The 18,783-nt window shown below is 36.2% G+C and overlaps 1 protein-coding gene across 1 annotated transcript; it reads left to right on the plus strand.

Moving 5' to 3' along the window:
* Positions 1–8,606: 8,606 nt before the first annotated feature.
* Positions 8,607–17,897, plus strand: LOC134844036 (uncharacterized). Its single transcript, XM_063860490.1, has 6 exons — positions 8,607–9,006; positions 9,535–9,628; positions 9,752–10,055; positions 10,258–10,434; positions 10,749–10,975; positions 15,599–17,897. The coding sequence occupies exons 1-6, from the start codon at positions 8,766–8,768 to the stop codon at positions 15,912–15,914; spliced, it is 1,359 nt and encodes a 452-aa protein (XP_063716560.1). The 5' UTR covers positions 8,607–8,765; the 3' UTR covers positions 15,915–17,897.
* The last annotated feature ends 886 nt before the right edge of the window (positions 17,898–18,783 follow it).

Below are 18,783 nucleotides of genomic sequence, written 5' to 3' on the forward strand. Positions count from 1 at the left end.
CCCAGTCAATTATACAAACAAACGAGGTCACGCTAACTACTCTAACAGTCGAAAGACACAAAGAGGGCGAGGCGCCCGGGGTTGACTATTTCAACGAGGATCACAGAATAACAGAGGACAACAAAGAGCTATCAACACCGGAAAAGCTCGTTAATTTAACAATTTTTGATTAGTGCATGACAAACTTGCAATAAACACCAGAACAAAAGTCATACAATTTGATTTAGTTCACGCCAATCTATTTAAAAAATGTGAAGAGTTCAGAATTACTTCTCTGTAAACTTTACTTTTAGTTTTCCTCATGAAATTCATTGATGCAAAAATTGGTATAAAACAAATTTTTTTCCTAGTTCTGGTAATTTTATTTAAAAATTCAATTTCAAGAACTAAATTTACTTAAAAATCAGACAAAAAACTCAAAACTCTGAATTTTATAAGGTTTTTTGTTTTTTTTTAAGCAGTCTGCTTCCTAAAGATGGATCTAACTTGTTTTACTCAAATTGCCCGAACATTGGCTTTCGTTGATCATTTTATTTTCTTCCTACTTTGGTTTTGCATCGTTTTTTTTTCAAAAAGGAAAATGAATGACCAGTATTTGTAAAAGATCTGCAATTACAAATTCTGCCATGTTATCGTTTTAACATTTTTAAGGATTGCAGATTGCAAAAACCTCAAAGCGTACATTGAAGAATTCGGAATTGTGTTTGAAAAAAAGGCAAGGTTCATAAAAATTTCTACCGAACTCAGTTGTGCGATAGGAAAAAATAGGTTGAAAATTTGTAGATTAAGGTTTCCAATTTCCCTCCTTGATCAAATCTGATCTTTTTTCCAATTCAAATTAGCTGAAAACTTCTCGGTCCCAAATTAGGAGACAGTACACTGTCATCCAGTGGGATAATGGCAAGCAATGAAAAAATTGTTGTACTCTGATGTACACCAGTCGTATGACCTTGATTGTGTGACATTCGTAGATGAAAACAAAAGATCTCAGAAAAAGAGTTGATTGTTTACCAATCAATAGTTTTAAGTTGCGTTGTCTCGTTCGGATTCAGTATTGAAGACGAGTCATACACTGGGGTATGGCATAGCGCAACCAGCAGATTACAATATAAACCTCTCAACATCGTCCCTTTTGGCAGCAGGAGTCAACAGAACAGACATTTGACTAGTCGAAATGGGCCGCATTAATAGAAATTGACGTATTCGCCAAGGACGGAATGGAGGTACAACATTTATTTTGCAAGAAACCTGAAGTAACAGAACCTATCGAAACAAAATATAAAATGAAACTTCCGGCAAAGTAGAGGCCCAAAAGAGAAACCGCGATATACGTAATTAAGAGAAACTGTGAGCTTGGTTGAACAACAAAGTCATTATGGCACGAGAAAAAAGAGTGCTTTGCAACTCATTCAGGTTGGACGAAGCGGATGCCCAGATTACAAATTTTACTTTTTTTGTTTGGGTGCTGAATGTCAAGGGCAACTGCAATGGGGAATGATCTGCAATCAGCAACAACAAGAGAATTCAGAAAGAAATGAGAATAGTTTTTCGTTGAAACAATGATAATCAATTTTGAACGATCCATTTTCAGGTGCGAGAAACGAAAGAGAAGCGACTCCTTTGAACAGTTCCACAAGGATCTGGTTCAACAAACGTCACACGCCGATTGCGGCAATCGAGAAGATGAATGGGTAGGAGACATGTTCATTGCCCCTTTGAACAAAAAAAATGGATGAGAAAATTTTTAGTAGAAACGGGAACACCACATATTGCATGTAAAAATCCATTTGTGCACGAGAGAGAGAATCGAACACTGCAAAACAGTGCAGACAATTTTGACCTACCAAAATCAACTTCTATCAAACAAAAACTATGGGTTACTTACAACCACGAGGTCGAGGAGGACAGTAGAATTACAAAAAGCATCAACGCGGTAATAGACAGATGAAAGGAAGACAAATATTTCACCGAGCGAATAATAGTACAAGGGTAAACTAAAACTCAAAGCAAGGCGGAAAAAACAGACTAAGTTAAAAGTGTGGAAAACATTTGGACCAAAACACCAATAATCATGTCAATCAAATTCAAAAAATTTATATTCTAAGTGAGCAAAACGGGGCCACTTCGCAAAAACTTAATCATCGACAAACGTTAACCTTAAACAGAAAAGAAACGAAGAACAATCTAAAAATGAAGAAAAAAGCATTTTAAAAATAGAAGAAAATGATGACCAGATGGTGTCAATAAATGGGAAGACATCCCACGAGGTCATTTCACAGTCATGGCTATAGCAGAAGCATTTGAAAAAAACTTAGCAAAGTTATAAGAGGGAGAGTTAAAAGTTCACGTGTAAAAAGAAAATAGCAATGTTTTCCACTGCTAAATCGACCGATGGCGTTTGTAAAAAAAAAGACCAAAATTGAAAAAAAAACTGTGAGAGAAGGCAGATAACGGTACTCTACAAGAACAAGTGCGTAACGAATTAAACAAATTGATCGATCAGAAAAGTATTATCAAAACTAGATAAACGCTCAGACAAAAAATGAGTTAGCCTGATTGTGGTGACCGTCAGGAAGGACTAAACTGAATCTATTAGTGAACTCAAAAAGATCAACAAAGTTATACACAATTCAAACAATCGATTGCCCAATTTTGAACTGCTGTAGAAAACAACGGCAGCTAATTAAATCCAAGGACAGGGATCAGACATTGTTCTCAACTCTCAATTTACGTTGTGGAGGTTCACAAAAAAAATCCGGTTGAATGAAAAACCAGAGCTCAATGCAAACTCAAGTGCATCAGGAGCAATGTTAACTTAGACAAATTTAGACTCATCGGGGACGTACTAAGAAACGATAGACCTAAAACGATAGACCTACTAGGTATCGTAACTTCAAAAAACTATAGACCTAATAGGTATCAACTGCAAGGCCAGGTACGCATATCTAGATGAGATTGTGACAAAAGACTGCGACAATTGACTGTAACAATTGACTGTAACCAAGTACGCATATGCAGACAATGTTATGACTGAAACGAAATATATCCTCATAACAACGCATTAAAAGCAGTACTGCAAACATTGAACCGAAAAATTGTAGCCATCTCAGAAGACACATGCATTTTTGCATGTTATCAAGTAGAATGGTTTGGTTACACACACAATTGATAATGATATTTCTAGCAGTGACAAAAAGAAAACAGGAGGCTGTAAAAAATTTTGTTAAACAGTTAAAAAAGTTAACGGGCTGATACACCAGCTGACAAAACCGCGTCCACTTCTAGCCCAAACTGCGGTTCCACAATTTTTTTCTAAATACACAGGCAAACATAAAAACATTGAAATTAGTATCAGTAATTACAGAGAGTAATCAATACGATCAAAACCTTGACACCCGCCTGATCTGTGATGCATCTTCAGGGATTGGGCAATGGAGGGGTTCGGGTACCATTTGAAAACGCATCGAGATTTCTGAATTCACTAGAAAAAAATTACTCGGTAAAAGAACTTGAGCTATCAGGGGTGCTTTGGTCAATCGAAAACTTCGAAAATTCCTTTATTTTTTTTCGGTCATCACAACCCATACTCTACTTCGTGTGAAACCGCGCACGGGAGGAGCTTAAATGCACTTACAACCAGTAATTGTTCAAAATCGAAAATTGCCCATACATGGGTGACGACTGCGAACTCCTTGATGAAAGAATTGCGCTCACACGCCATTACAAGAGATAGTACTCGAAAGCATCCACCTGTTACATCCAGAATCTGCGGCGATGCTCGAGCTTTGTAAACACGTATTGCTCCGGCACATTCCTTAATCAATTGTCCAAAAAACGCAATTTCAATACATCAAACAAGACAAAAGATTAAAAACAGGCAATAGGAAAATCTCAGTTTCTACAGATTGAACCAGTAGGTGAACCGAACAAAGAGCTGCAACTAAAATTTTTTAGGGCTCCTCCCGCATGAGCTCAATCGAGACGCGTACATCCTAGCAATAGATAGTTAATCAACTTTCGCAAACGTTAAAGTGACATCAAATAACATAATAGACATTGTCATAAAGTTTATGCAAGAAAAAAAAACATTTCAACGTTGTTCCTAGGAAAATTAGATGTGATCAAGCACAAACATCAAGACTGAAAAATAGTCAGAAATTTTTTAATGGAAACAGCATTAAACTACTATTTGGTTCAGCCGTTGAATATGGGCTATAGAAGTCGTAGATGGGATGATACAAAAATTCAAACGTAGATTAAAAAGAATAGGTAATGAAAAAAACAAAACACCATTCGACTTAACATCTGACTTCGCTAAAATTACAAAAACTCTGAGAAACAATTCTCACGGGGTAAAAGAGTTTCACCGTTCGATGCTCATAATGGTCGAAAACCAAATACATCGTTTTCGAGATTAGAAATAACAAGCTCATCAAATATTCTAAACTGCAGAGCACGCATGTTTATATGGTAGTAATTTGATGAACCCGACACGATCTACAACGTTCCACAACGTTGATCTACACGATCTACAACGTTGATCAGAGGACAAGATAGCGATCAAAACAAGGCCAGCAGAAGAAAAGCTGGAACCAATCCACGTGGACCATGCCTCAACATCACAAACACATCACAACACAGGTGTGAGAACTAGGCAGAAATTAGCTAACAAAGTAAATTTTAAATTTAAGATACTTTAGCTAGTGGATGCAAAGACAGATGGGGGAAAAGCTTTTAAAAACGCAGAGAAAAGTTTTAGGAAAAAGAGTGCACCTTGCCACAAAAATACAAAACGACAGACGGAAAAACTCTGACTTACGACCCACATAAGCCTGTGTAAAGACACTAGGTAAGCAACCCTCTTCCAAAGATCTATGGACCAGACAACCCATCTTGTTAAAGTTAATACGTTGCATATAAATCTGCAAGAAAACAGAAATATGTTTAGGTTTTATAGACAGCCGAGCGCAAAGCGACACCCGATATTCAAGGAAGATAGGAAAACAGGGCTGACACAAAATCCAAGAGAAAGAAACAAAAAGAGCAGCATTTCAAAGCAAAGGGGAAAAATTGCAGACCGGAGAAATGACCGGAGGAAAAACTGCGATGGTCAGACAATAGAAAAGCCTGAACATTCATCGTCATCAAACAATAACTGCTCCTCAACTTCGGAGAATACGGCATCATCTCCAAAACGGTGAGACAAAAAAAACTAACTAATTTACCTAGAATTCTGGCAAAAGTGACACAAACGTTCGCCAGGAACGGGCAATCGGCTTTCGGCTACTCGGAAACCCCAAAACGCAATCGAGGAAGACAAGAAAAAGCAGTCAACAGAGATCAAATCGATTGTAAAAAAAGTAATATACTAGATAGGGTTTCAATCAGAAGTCGCTGAAACTCAGGCGTGTATAAAATTCCTCTGGGCAATATAACTCAATCTCAACAGTAAGAAAGTAGACGTTGTCGACCAAGTACCTTCAACGTTTAGCCCAAACCGCGACAACCAAAATACGATAGAAAGGCTATTTGTACTATATACTTATACCAAAAATAAGCAAGAATCAAGCGAGAGTAAAATGAAAAGGAAAGAGAAGAAGTCAACACTACATATGAATATGAAAAACAACAACAAGAGGAAAGAAAACCGAAAACAGCGACAGAGACCCATGCAGCGGCGGAGGACAATACAGAGGCTGAGTCAAAAAAAATTGGGAAAAACTCGGGAGAAGGAAACTTAAATGATGTCTTATGTTAGAACGAAAAATTGAAAGTGTGTTGCAATAACCTTCGATGAGAAACTGATACGATATAAATAAAAAAGTTATCAAGAAATGAATTCAGTGTTTTCACAAATATATAGAGCTGGCCTTGAACTTTTTTATTTCGAGTCCTCTCATACTTTGGTACTGCTCATCCCCTCGTTAGACAAAACTCCGAATGATTCGATCGAATGACCGGTCATGATATCAGAATTGATGTCGCAAAATTCAAGTTTTCTTTCTGTTATAGATGGCTACCAAAGGAAACGTTGCCAGCAAAATTATCGAACTGTGCAAAGTCTAGACCAATGCAAACTGATAAAAACTAACCAAACTGGAACGCCTCGAGCTCCACGAGGAAAAACAACGAAGACCTGTAACTCAAAAAACGATTACGACTGACGCAACAGAAATTGCCCAAACAGGATCAACTGTGAAAAACAATCGCAAACGAGATGATAACAGTCGAGATAATAAAAAAAACTGCCAAACACTTTTCTTAGAAAAGTTCAAACCAGATAAAGATGAACGCCGCGGCCGGCGTGATTCTAAAACTATCGTTTTTAGTCCAAACAAAACACCTGAAGGAAAAAATTTTACGCAGATGACGAAGCTTGTGAAAATGGATGTGCTGCCGGATGTGCCGACCACTAGGTCATATGCCATGATAAACAATAATAGTCTTGGCAATCTAATACAATTAACAATTGTTATAACAAGTTTAATTTTGCCCTCTATTGATGCTGTTATTGTGTATACTCGAAGCATGTTTATCTCGTTGCGGTTGAGCAGTGAATTGATTCCTGGTTATTTATTTCCAGAAACAGTACTAGAAGCAAATATATCATTTCTGCTCAGAAAATACAGAAAAATTAGCTAGATAATCTATATAAAAGTTCTATCTAGAAAAACAGCCTCTGTTGGGTACGGAGAAGTGCCAACAACCGGAAAAAACTGAACAGATAAAATGATACTGATGCTTTTTCCCATACTCCATGCATTTTCAAAAATCATACCTAAGCTAATACTTTGATTCAGAAGAAAACAACGTTGCTGTTATTTTTTAATCTTAAATACAAGTAAGCTTTCAGATCAAATTTTTCATTTTAAAACTTTGTGCAACGTCAATGGAAGCAATTTTTTTTATTCTCAAATTTCCCTGAATTAGTCTGGTTTTCACAGCACAGCAGTGTAGAAGAATTCAACGCGACTAAATTCAGAGACCCTATGGCTCGATTAAGTCAAGACTGTCGCGACTGATTCAAGTATGAGCTTCGCGCGACAATGTTGAGGCTAAATTTGGGCTCTGGAGCGAGTAAAATAAAATATAGACAGGATCAAAATTAAACTTTGGTGCAAGTTAGTTAAATTTTTGGCGCGTTTAACTTAAGAATCTGGTGCCAGAAAAAAAAAGAAATTACCCACTGCTATTTTTTTAAACACGGGCAAGGCATTTTGGATGCACCAGAGAGAACAGGGTGCAATGAACTTGGCTCAACAAAACTAGACAGTTCACTTCAATGGAAAACTCTGATTTCTGTTCGATGGTTACAATGTTATTGGGGGTGTTTCTCTCGATACTAACTAGTAAAACCCGATACTAACTAGTAAAGCTTAAGATTAGAAATCCCTGAATGTTGCAACTGCTCCTTAAGGCCAAAAAAGAAACTTTTGGTTGAAATAATTGATAGAAAAAAGTTTAATGGATACAAGAAAGAGATATGCCTCAACTCAAAAAACAGCAGTTTAACCCGCAGCTCACACATGTTATAAGAACGCAATATGTTGCTCGTTATGTATCACGAATTGGCCATATTAGCAACTTTCAAATCCACATAAAATCCCAATAAATATCAGGAGAGGTTCTAGGTTTTCTCGATCAGAAGAATTTTCAGAAAAATTTCAAATTTTTGGTCAAACTTTTTTTCAGGTCAACAAAATTTTCTGCGCCGCGGATAAACAAAATTTTGAAAAAGAGGCAAAAGAAGCGTTTTTACGCACTTTGAATAAAAATTTTCATTTTTTTGGCGCGCGCTCCCATCAAAATTAGTATAAATTAGCGCCAAAGACGCCCTTAGAAAAATTTCAAGCTAAGTCGCCAAAATTGGGTGTTTGAAATTATTACAAAGAGGGAACTGCTCCTGCCCAAGTTTTTTATTTTTAGTTATATTAAATCGATATGCGCAGAAATTCAACCAATTACCCAAATCAGTCTTATAAATTATAAGGCTGATATGAGTAAATGAGTGAATTTCTGAGCATGACGAAAATAATATAAATATATGTAACAATATAACTAGGTTTGAGGGGCGAGGGGGGATGCACCAAAAAAACACAACTTTTTTGTCAAAACTTTTTAAAGGGCTCAAAGTCCCTTCTAGCCTGTTTTTTCAAAAGTTACCAGCAGTGTAAAAAATTTTTAAACAAAATGGAGTTGTTATAGTTTTTGGAGTGCTGGAAAAATCAAATTGGTCGACCTAAAAAAAAGTCGACACTCTTTATTAAAACGTCGTCACTGCTGATAATGTTCAAGTTGCGGGTTGTCAAAAAAAATGTTCCAAAACAAAATGACACGCGGATTTCATTTGAGAATGTCCATTTTTTATATATACAAAATTTGCATGAATTGTAAAAGTTTTAGGACTACGATAATTAATCACTTTTGATCTAATTTCGAATAAAAAAGTGGAATGGTTCTTACAAAAAGTAAAATTGTTTTGATTCTTCAGTTGATGCGTGCGAAGTGCAGCCAAATGTTTGTGTTTGCGCATAAACACCAATGGCTCAGTTTTTGATTGTTACATGCCATCCAAAAAAATAACACAACATTGAGATTCTGTAGTATTGAAAAACATGAATATTTGAGCTCTTGATTGATTGAAAGTAGTTTCAGCTACAAATGCAAGATATATTGAACAAATACGATTCTACTCAGACAAATACGATTCTATTCAGAGTCAGATAAAAGTTTTCTTAAAAATCTAGCAAATCTTTCGTTCTAAAATGTCTGACGCTGTTGAAATGTTATCTCCCCCGATTACAATTTTGAGGAAGGATCCTCTTCAAATAGCAATTGAGGAGATCAGAGCTTCAAGACTGGAGGAAAAGGGAGGCAGAACGAGTGAGGAAAGAATCCAAAATAACGCTCGAAATGGGGAAGATGAGTTGAACTACTTAGCGGCCGTTTATCATTACGAGAGGGCGATCAACTTCATCTCAATGTCACTCCCCAAAATCCAACTAGGTAAATTTTACTGAAAATGATTTGATTTATATTTAATGCTGTACGGTGGCAGCCAGAATGTAAAATAATAGATTTATTAACAATCTAAAATATCAGTTACGCAGCGGCGAACCCATTCTCAAACTTTTTTCAGGACTCAGAAACGCAATTTTTTGTAATACGAGACCTATAGAAATATTTTTATTTGGTTAGGAAGCTTGAGGTGGCTGGCCTAGAAAAATTTAACGATTAATTCCGCAAAAAGTGTCAAAAAATTTCTATGCACACTACCTGTTAGGGCTCATTTTTGAGATAGTTTCGGTCAAGGAGCGGATCTAGAATTTTCTCTCCCCTTCAAAACTGATATATAGTAGCGCAAAAAGCCAACAATGGATGTCATAAAATAATACCAAAGGTTGGACTCTTTGGTTGGTGAGTGGTCGGATAAAGCCCCCATCCCCTCGCCCCTAAACCGGCCCCTGGAGTGCTGGATCTCGGTCGATAGCGTTCTTTCCACTGATCATTTGTTTGGGTATTATTATGGTTTAGTTGACAACAGAATCAAACTGGATAAGAAACTGCGAGAATTGAACAAGAAAATAACAGTGCTGACAGCCCAACATGATGAGAGAGAAAGAAAAAGGTGAGATTGAAATATATTCGGTGTTTAAACCCTCATCTTAATCCAGCTTTGATTTGTATATATATTTTTCTGGAACAGCAAAGTTCCAGAACCAAAAAACCTTCTGGGCTTTATTTTGTGTAGGTTTGAGGCACGAATGAAGGAAGAAGCGAAGACAAAGTATTCTGTAATCGGACCAGTGGATTCTCTGAACACTGAGACTCGTGCCTTCTTCAAATCAACAATCGAAGAAAAAACGTTTCCTTTCGACCCTGAGCTAGTTCAGCTATTTCTCACTCCGTATATGGAAGAATCTAAACGAGGGATTTACGACGACGGAGATGAAAGTGAAGACGAAACTGATGACGCCACTGGAGAGAAGATGAACAAATCAGAGAGGAAACGTGATAAGATTTTCGATCCGGTTCTCATCTACGGACCAAAACAAGTACTGTGATTTAAAACTTTCCTTTTTGATAACCAAGTGTTTTTTTTTATTTATACCTTTTGGCCTTTAGTTTTTGGGCATTTTCATGAGTAGCTCGGGTATTTCTTAACTTCTTTCCTCGTTTTTTAAGGACTTTTTTAAACAATAAATGATATGTGGGTAAATCGTCACACTTTTTTGATGAACAAAAAGTTTTCCGCAGGTAGGCAAGAGTCACTTGGTGAAGACAGTGTTGCCATTTGAGCTGCCTGGAGTGACATTTGTGAGCGTGTCTGCAGAGGATCTTTCCATATATGGCCCCATTCTGTTCAAGTATGCCTTCTCCTTCGCCAGACAACACATGCCCGCAGCAGTCGTACTGGAAGACATGCATCATCAGGTATGCCACCAAAAGGGGAGCTATGGGCAAACAAAAGCGAAGCGTGGTTTATCATACGCTCAACGACACAGTAATTTTTGAGTTTTTGCTGGGCTTTGATCTTTTGAAATTTTCAAAAAGTTACAAATTCTGGCAGCTTCGCTTAAACAAAATTTGAATGTAATATTTTTTCATTAACAAACTGTGGAACTCTTCAACTCCCACACACGCAGAAAAAAATCTACGTTCATCGAGCATCAAATAGCATACAATGCAAAGAGTGAACTAATAATGTCAAACTACGCATGCTTTCTCTCAAAGTTTGTCATTTTCAGGTGTATGAAGGCGACGACAACGCAAATAACGAAATCCACGAGACGATGCGAGCTTTCATTCTGAACAGCACAGATATCCAAATCATAGGAATATGCAGCAGTCCCTGGTCACTTGGATCAGAACAGCTCCAAATATTCCCCCGGAAGAAAATGCTGGAGTACCCTACTGTCGAGCAGACCAAAATGTTTCTGGAAAAACGATTCCAGAAAATGTCGCACAGCCTTTCGTAAGTTGTTTTCGCATGTTCAGTATTGATCGCTTTTATTGATAGCATTTGGTTTTAGGTTTAGATCTTTTATAATCTGACCAAAGTCAGCTTACTAATTTATTTTGACCATTATCTGTCTAACTCATCAATTTAATGACCAATGAGTAAAACTAGTGGAAAACTTCAAAAATTCAAAAATTTTCAATAAAAAATTTTGAAAAACAAACTTTTTCTAATTTTTTTTTTGTTTTTTTAGTCACTTTTCTTTATTGTCCACTTTACCCATTATATGTAACTGTCTATTATGCCTAACTTTCTAAGCCGTGGTTTTCTAAAGACCATACTTAAGACCACACTACTTGCACAGTAACCGGCTATCCTTGTTTTCACATGCAAAACGTATTTAATTGTTTGTTTGCGTAAAAACATGATATTAACCGAGGCAAATTCGAACAAGACTGCTCGTATCAGGGCGAAGCTCTGCATGTTCCGACCATCTTTTAGAGTCAATGAAGCAGTAACAGAGAAATAAAATGTAATAAAACAAGACTGCTCGTGTATCGGGGCAAAGCCTTGAATGTTCCGACTGCGTGTTAATGGCCGTAATCCAGCTCGAATAGTTTTTTGTGAAAAAAAAAATATATTGAAACGCTGAAAGTTTTGGACAATATCAAAGATCAATTGTGAAAATTAATACGACTGATTAGCTTGCCTCCATTCAATTCGGAACGATTTCGTTGTGCGGGATAATTTACAACGCATAAATAATGCGTTACGCTCTCAGCGTTATGTATAAACTCTTCGATGTGCGCATCATTTAGCCCAGATTACGGACAAATAGGCAATTTTAGAACCCCATAACTCTCCAAAAGAAAAATCACTGGGAAAATATCTTTTTCAATTCGATCTCAGGAAAAAAATTCCGTCAAAAACGGCTAGTTAAAAGTCAAAATTTGTCTGGAGAACAAAATCACCCCGAGCACAAATATTCTGTCACTTTCTTCAAAAGTCGAAACAATAATGCAATTACCAGAACGACTGCTGAAGTCAGCACTGCTTTACAAAGTTGCTCGTGGAGCCCTGAAAATTGCAAATGCCCTTTTACGTTTTTCAAAAATCATTTTTCGAAAGTTGATGAAATTTTAAAAAAATGTTCCCCTACCCGCTATTATCGCGCGTTGAATCCACTAAATTGGCCGAATCGGTAATTTTTGATACTTCGTAGTTTCACATAAAATGGTCAAGGAGTAATAATTTTTTCAAATTTCAGCACAAGAGGCCAAAATCATAAAAAAGTGACAGAAAAAAGTTCAAAAGTGGCTATTTGGAAAGTTCAACTCGGTCCGGAGGAAAAAAAACCCACCGAGCATAAAAGTTCTGCCAGTTTCTTCGTTTCCACAAGAAACACTGCTATTATTTTTTTCAGAAAATGAGTTTGGCGTCTTGCTATATATCGTTTTACGACGATCCGTGAAAAATCTATACTTAATCCAGAGTCAAAATCTAACCACTGCCCTGTTTCAGAGAACAAAAAAGTGTTGGATGATTATAAACTACTGTTATTTCAGTTTAACAGTTTATGATATTCAAACTGCTTTCACATCTTTTCTCCGACTTAAACACACAAAAACACACACATACACACATACACAAAATATACGTATTTTATGTTTAAACCAGTAAAAGCTCACGTTTCTGTGTGCATTTGGTTAGGCACACCCTTATTTTAGCCTAACCAAACACACACAAAACCAAAAAAAAATCATTCAACTGTTTTCACTGTCCTTCAAATATTTTGAACCTCAAAGAACCTCAAACAAGACTGTTCATACCGGGTGAAACCTTGAATGATCCATTTAACTAGTTTCGATTGAAGATTTTGTTATTCCTCTCTCGACAACCAACGTCACATAGTAATTGTTTTAGTCTGAGTGGTTCAAGGAATTGATAAGAGCCCATTAACACGCTCAGAAACAATTTGGAAAAACTTGCAGAACGGGAATTTTCACCCTAAATGTCACAACTTCTTTCGATGAAATTGACGGAATAATTGCGCTTGGGTTGTTTTTTTTCTCCAAACAAATTTCAACTTTTTAACTAGCCATTTTTTACCAATTTTTATGACTAAATTTCTCAAAGCGCGCATAAATTAGTCCAGAATGTGACCAAATTGGCAACTTTCAAATTGCCAGAATTTTGCAAAAAAAACGATCGGAGGAAAAATATCTTTTTAAAATTGATTTCAGAAAGTCAATATCTTCAATAGAGTGAAAATAAAAAATATTGTTAAAAGGTATTCATTGATCGCCGAAAATTGACCGAATAAAAAACCACCCCAAGCATACAATACATTTTGCGCTATAAACCGATTTAATCCGTTTAGAACTCGTTCCAAATTGGTTGGAGCAGGCCATTTGTTATAATTGCTACATTAATGGGAGCAAAAACTATCACTTTGTGTTGTATGGCGTGTGAGTTGATGATTAAGAAAATCCGACAATTGTTTCGGGCGGTCACTGATCCATAGGCCTAAAAATGAAGTTTGTCTGCATACTACGTTGGTTTAACCGAAAAAACTGATATTTTTAACGCACAAACACTGCATTTTGTATGGGGCATAGTCTGTACTTTGCTGAAATTGGTCAGACAATTGCAGTCAAAAAGGCTGGAAAAACATAGAAAATTTCAAATCAATAGCTTTTTTGTCTGTTTTGATCGCCTCATTAACAGTTCTCCAGGATACTGACCAAAAATAAAAGAAAAAAGTAATACGGTCTATTTTCCCCGTGCATACACATTTTTGCGAAAAGAGTTGTGTATATGGGATAACGTAACTATTCAGAGTGCCAATTATTGAAACAATTCAAACAATGGGAACAAAGATAATTTCAGGGCCAAAAACGGCTACTCAGCTACTAAAGAATACATTCATAAAAACGTACACAAAATTAACCAAAAATGCGCCAAATTTAAAATTTCAGAAATAATTTTTTTCCAAAAATAGTTGCAAGAGAAAAATCTATGACCACTTAAAATCAAGGGTCTATATATTCTATGGTAAAACATATTTTATTTTGAACTTAAGATTTCAATCGTCAAAATTGATATGAATAAGAAAAAAGAAAACCACACCAAACTTACACGCTCCGTTACTCAGCTCAAAAACCGAAAAAACTAAAAAAAAATCTTTCAGTTTTTATTCTAGAAACTGCAGTTATTTAGTATCTAGCCCTTGAGAACTGATTTTCGAAAAAATAATTCATCTGAGAAGTAACCTGATAGGAAACTAACGCAAAAACATACAAACCCTCCCAAAAGTAACACTGTGGCAAAAATAGGCACCAATCTGCGTAACATAACAAGATATCTCAACCAGCAATTTATTGGCTGGTCTTAAGTTTCCTTTACAAAACTTTATAAGAAATTATAAGGGTATATGCTTTATAAAACAAGTTATTTTAGTAAGTTTTTTATGAAAAATTTGTTTTTGATTACAATGGGAGTCTAAAAAAAGTAAATCACAGAAATTAAAGGGTTAAAAGTTTTTGAAGATGAAATTACAATTGGGTTAATCTCCGATTTTCGAAGAAAGAGATGGACGGTTTGTGCTCGATTTTTAATGTTTTTTTTTTCTTTGGACAAATGATGATTTTTTGAACGGAATTTTTTCTAGCACCTGAAAAGTATTGAGCTCAAAATTAAGGCTAATTTTCCCTGCGATTTTGTTTCGTACAGATAAAGCGTTAGAAAATTTGGATCAATCCCCACAGTTCCCCTCCTCAATAAATTTAGGGGGGAAATACCGGTTTTTCAAAAATTAACTTCCAGGGCAAACAAATTGATCTAATTAATAAAAAAGTTGGTCGATACAAATTTATTATTAATGTCCCAAGTTCTTTACTCTCTGTTTCATTTAAAATTTTTCCCGAGTAGTATATTTTGCGGGCTTGATTGAAATGAAAATTTTATGCGAAATTAGATTTCAAAATTATTACATGCTTCAAAAAGAGATAGCTATTGGTTTTTTTTATTACGTGTTACTAGACGCTAAACACCTCCCGGGTTGACCAAAATTTTTAGTCAAGTAGGTTTCCTATATGGAAAAGTTCTAAACATACACCTATCAGAAAATTGCATGAAAGCTCTATGATTAGTGATTTTTCCTATATGGCGATTGTGTGACTTCTAGTTTTCCATAAACCAAAAATTTGACTTTTCTTAAAAATAATCTTTTCTCAAAAGTTTTGGGTTGGTGTTCAATGCTTCCTTCACAGAAGATACCATAAAAGTATTAATTTTTAAAATTTGGCCAAAAATTTTCAAATATGATCATTTTTAAAATTTGAGTTTTTGATTAATCACGCATTGATCAAGGCATACAAATAAAAATGGTCTACAAAAGAAATCGACGTTTTAAAAAAATTCTCCAGACAAACGGAAAAATTTCAAATTTTATGTATCCAGGACTACGTTAAGCACACAAAAACAAATTAATTTTTGAATGCAAAAAACTGGAGTGTTTCTTTTTTCATATAAAGTTGGAGGAATTTTCCGATTGGTGAAGGTGACTGATGAGAGTGATTCTAGTCAAACTATTGCAATCACTTAAAAGCTACAAAACTTCTTTAATTTCGATTTTAGGTCGAACGCATTTGACCTGCTGACTCAAGAAATCGACATGTTAGACTGGGGCGCAAAGGAGCACCTCCAGTTTATTGACAGCTGCCACACAAAGTGTGAAGAGCTCGAGTTAGAGTGTGAACAGGTGAAACAAGATCACGCCCAGGCGACTGAGGAGGAAATAGAAAGTATGCTCCGACCTCATTTGTTCACACTCGGAATTGCTAAGTCCATCATGAAAACTGTGCAAGAAAACAGGGGCGAAATTGAAGATAGATTCAAAATCCTCAAAAAGTTCAATGATTTCGCAAAACAATACCCCGATGAAGTTATTTAGCGACACAAATTCCGGAACTCGCGTAACTCTGATTTTGAAACTGCCCAGAATATACATTCAAAAAAATTGTTAGCATATAGTTTTGATTGATCAAAAATAATAATGTTAAAACTTAATTCTACAGATTCAAACAGTCAATTCATGCTCTTCGGTTTTTCTTTATATTTAGTAATCATCGCACAAAAGACATGCATAAAACTATTAGCAGAAAATGTTATCAAAAATGCGTTGTATTATTTTCAGTTTATCTAACTAACTTTCTTAAAATTGGCATGCTTTTTTTGGATAATTTCTTTTCCTAATAATATTGCTCTTTTGAAATGCAAGCTAATTTTCAATTGGCTTGGTGTTGACCCACTTTAGCATTGGCTCCAATCGCAGAGTTCCGAACATTAACTTGAATTGGTTGTCGTTGCAATGCTAGCTTCAGATGCCTCGGTGTGAACAACACCAGAATGGGAAAAAGAGCCACAATTAGAATAAGAGGTCCGAGCAAGATATATGTCTCGTTCTGATCCCAATCCAGCACGAAGTTAAACACAACTCCAACGCAAGTACTTATGAAGAAATTGTACATGCAAATCGCGATCGACTTGCTGTCGTTTAAAGCTTCAATGTTAACATTGCGGGTCTCAAAGGCGAGGAAACCGCCGAAAAGTAGAATTAGAGCTTTCGTTCCACCAAAAATGTAGAAGAAAACGCTGCTATTCATGGTACACTTGAGTGCGTTGTAATGATAATGCTGCACCGTTAACTCGTTCAGTAGCTCGGTGTTGCGGTGGGTTCGGATCAGCTCGTACCCCATAGGGTCGAAAATCATCGCTAGAGTCAAAATAATAGCATCCAGTCCGATCAAAATCAGAATAGTTACAACAAGTTGAAGATCACTAATGATCAACTTTTGAGCGTGAAACTGCGTGAATGCTTTGTAAACTCGCCATGTTTTGGCAAAAAGGGCGCCAAAAGTAGTCGTAAACCCGAGGTTGATTGAAATCAAGTAAAAGTTACACGACGCGAGAAAAATGTCAGTGTCAATAGTTGCTGCAGTCGATGACATTGCGACGACGCACAAAAAGAGAAGAACTGACCCCATAAGTATGAAGTTATTGATAATTGGTGAAGTAATTTTGATTATAGGCTCATTCTTATAAATGAAGTTTATAACCGCGATACATATACAAAGCAAAATACAAAGTCCGGCGCAGGTACAACATACCAAAGCAACAACTTTATTGACAGTTACCGTTTTTTCGATCACCCGAATAACAGTTTTTTGTGTGAAATCTGTCGGAACAGCGCCTGATTTCCAATAAATAGTTTCAATGCTGACGTACGATTCGGATGAAAATTGTGAAATTTTCACAGTTTCGGAAAAGTCAACCAAATGCTGCAGTTGCAACTGAGAAGTTGACGAGAAAAGTCCATCGAAACGAACCAAACCCGAGACGCCGTAAAAGGAAACACGGTCCACATTTGTCATAAAAGACTCCAGTTTCTGCTGAGTAGTTTTCTCAGATATAAAACTGTCGATGCATTTCGCAATTATCCAAAAGCAGTCGTATACATACAAATCCCAGTATTTTGCTTCTGGAATTGCTTCGAAAACCTGCTCTGAGGTAATTCCAACATCAGAATCGACTCCTTTTATGCTAGATGGGTCCAAAGTTATTGACAGGAGCCCGTTGCTTTCGGATTTGATTCGCGAAATTTCGGAAGTGGTGCAATAGTCTGGCAGAGAGTCCAAAATTAACTCCCACGTCCACTGATTCGAGAACCACACGTAGTCGGAAGTCATTAGGCCAGCTCTGTATGCGGCACAAATGACTTTTCCATGACCAGCGATCATCACAGCTCGGACTATTTTGACGTCTTTTATTTTGAAAGACTCAAGTTGTTCGGCTATATTGTCCACACTCATGGACACATCAATGAGCTGCGTGTGAATCAGACTTCTATTGTAAGATGCTCTTATGGTTTCAAGCATCGGCTCCATCCCCGTATCGTAGACGATGCCATATCTAAAACAAGGATAGCCGGTTGTTGTGCAAGTAGCACAGAATGTTCCGACTATACTTATAAAAAATTGCAATTTTTTTTCTTCAAAATGCGTCGTGTCATGTTTTTGATGCGATGAAAGAATTTAAACGAAAGCCTAAAACCTAAAATTTAGAGAATATTTGACAACAGTTTTTCAACAAAAATAAAAAATTTAAAATTTCAAAAAAAATCGTTTTTAAAATTTATTCCCAAGAAGGCGGTGAAAAAATTAACGGTAATTGATTTAACTTGAATAAAATTAGTAATTGTAAGTTTTAAAGTTTCAAACTAACTTTTATGTGCCTGCTCTCTCACTTTATTCAAAATTCGACGAAAATAAAATTTTCTAAAAAAGTATGAATAAGTAAAAGAATAAATAAAACACACCCGAATAGAAAACTCCTCCTCACATTTTAAGTAATTGGAACAACGAGGATATCCGGTTGCTGTAGTTGTACGAGCTTTTTTGGGTTTAAGAAATTGGCCGAAAAGAGTAAAAGACGGATAATTCATTCCCACCCCTGGAGGGGAGTTGGTTTGGTCGGAACAAGTTATGCTTTGCAATTAGCACCAAATTTTTTGATGAGCTTCCTTTTTACATGATTTGAGGGGCTGTGCAAGGAGCAAAGAGTAAAACAATCACAGTTTTCGTTCCTATAATTTTTGTAAGCAATTTTTTTCGCCTCTCAGAGCGCAAACGGAAATTTGTTCAAATAAATTTCTAATATCGGTTCACAACAGGTTATATCATTGAAGTAAAACTATAGTACTGTTAAAGTCGTAAGTTTGAAAATTCAAAAAAGGTTGTTAATAAGTTTTATTGTAGACAAAC

This window comes from Symsagittifera roscoffensis, chromosome 4 (genome assembly GCF_963678635.1).
Source record: "Symsagittifera roscoffensis chromosome 4, txSymRosc1.1, whole genome shotgun sequence".
Lineage (NCBI taxonomy): Eukaryota > Metazoa > Xenacoelomorpha > Acoela > Convolutidae > Symsagittifera > Symsagittifera roscoffensis.

What these genes read in the sequence shown, in the direction of transcription:
- LOC134844036 (XM_063860490.1), top strand. Translation starts at nt 8,766, where the DNA reads ATGTCTGACGCTGTTGAAATGTTATCTCCCCCGATTACAATTTTGAGG. An exon ending in TGGAAGACATGCATCATCAG is followed by an intron (nt 10,435 to 10,748) that starts GTATGCCACCAA and finishes TGTCATTTTCAG; the next exon opens with GTGTATGAAGGCGACGACAA. An exon ending in AAAATGTCGCACAGCCTTTC is followed by an intron (nt 10,976 to 15,598) that starts GTAAGTTGTTTT and finishes TTTCGATTTTAG; the next exon opens with GTCGAACGCATTTGACCTGC.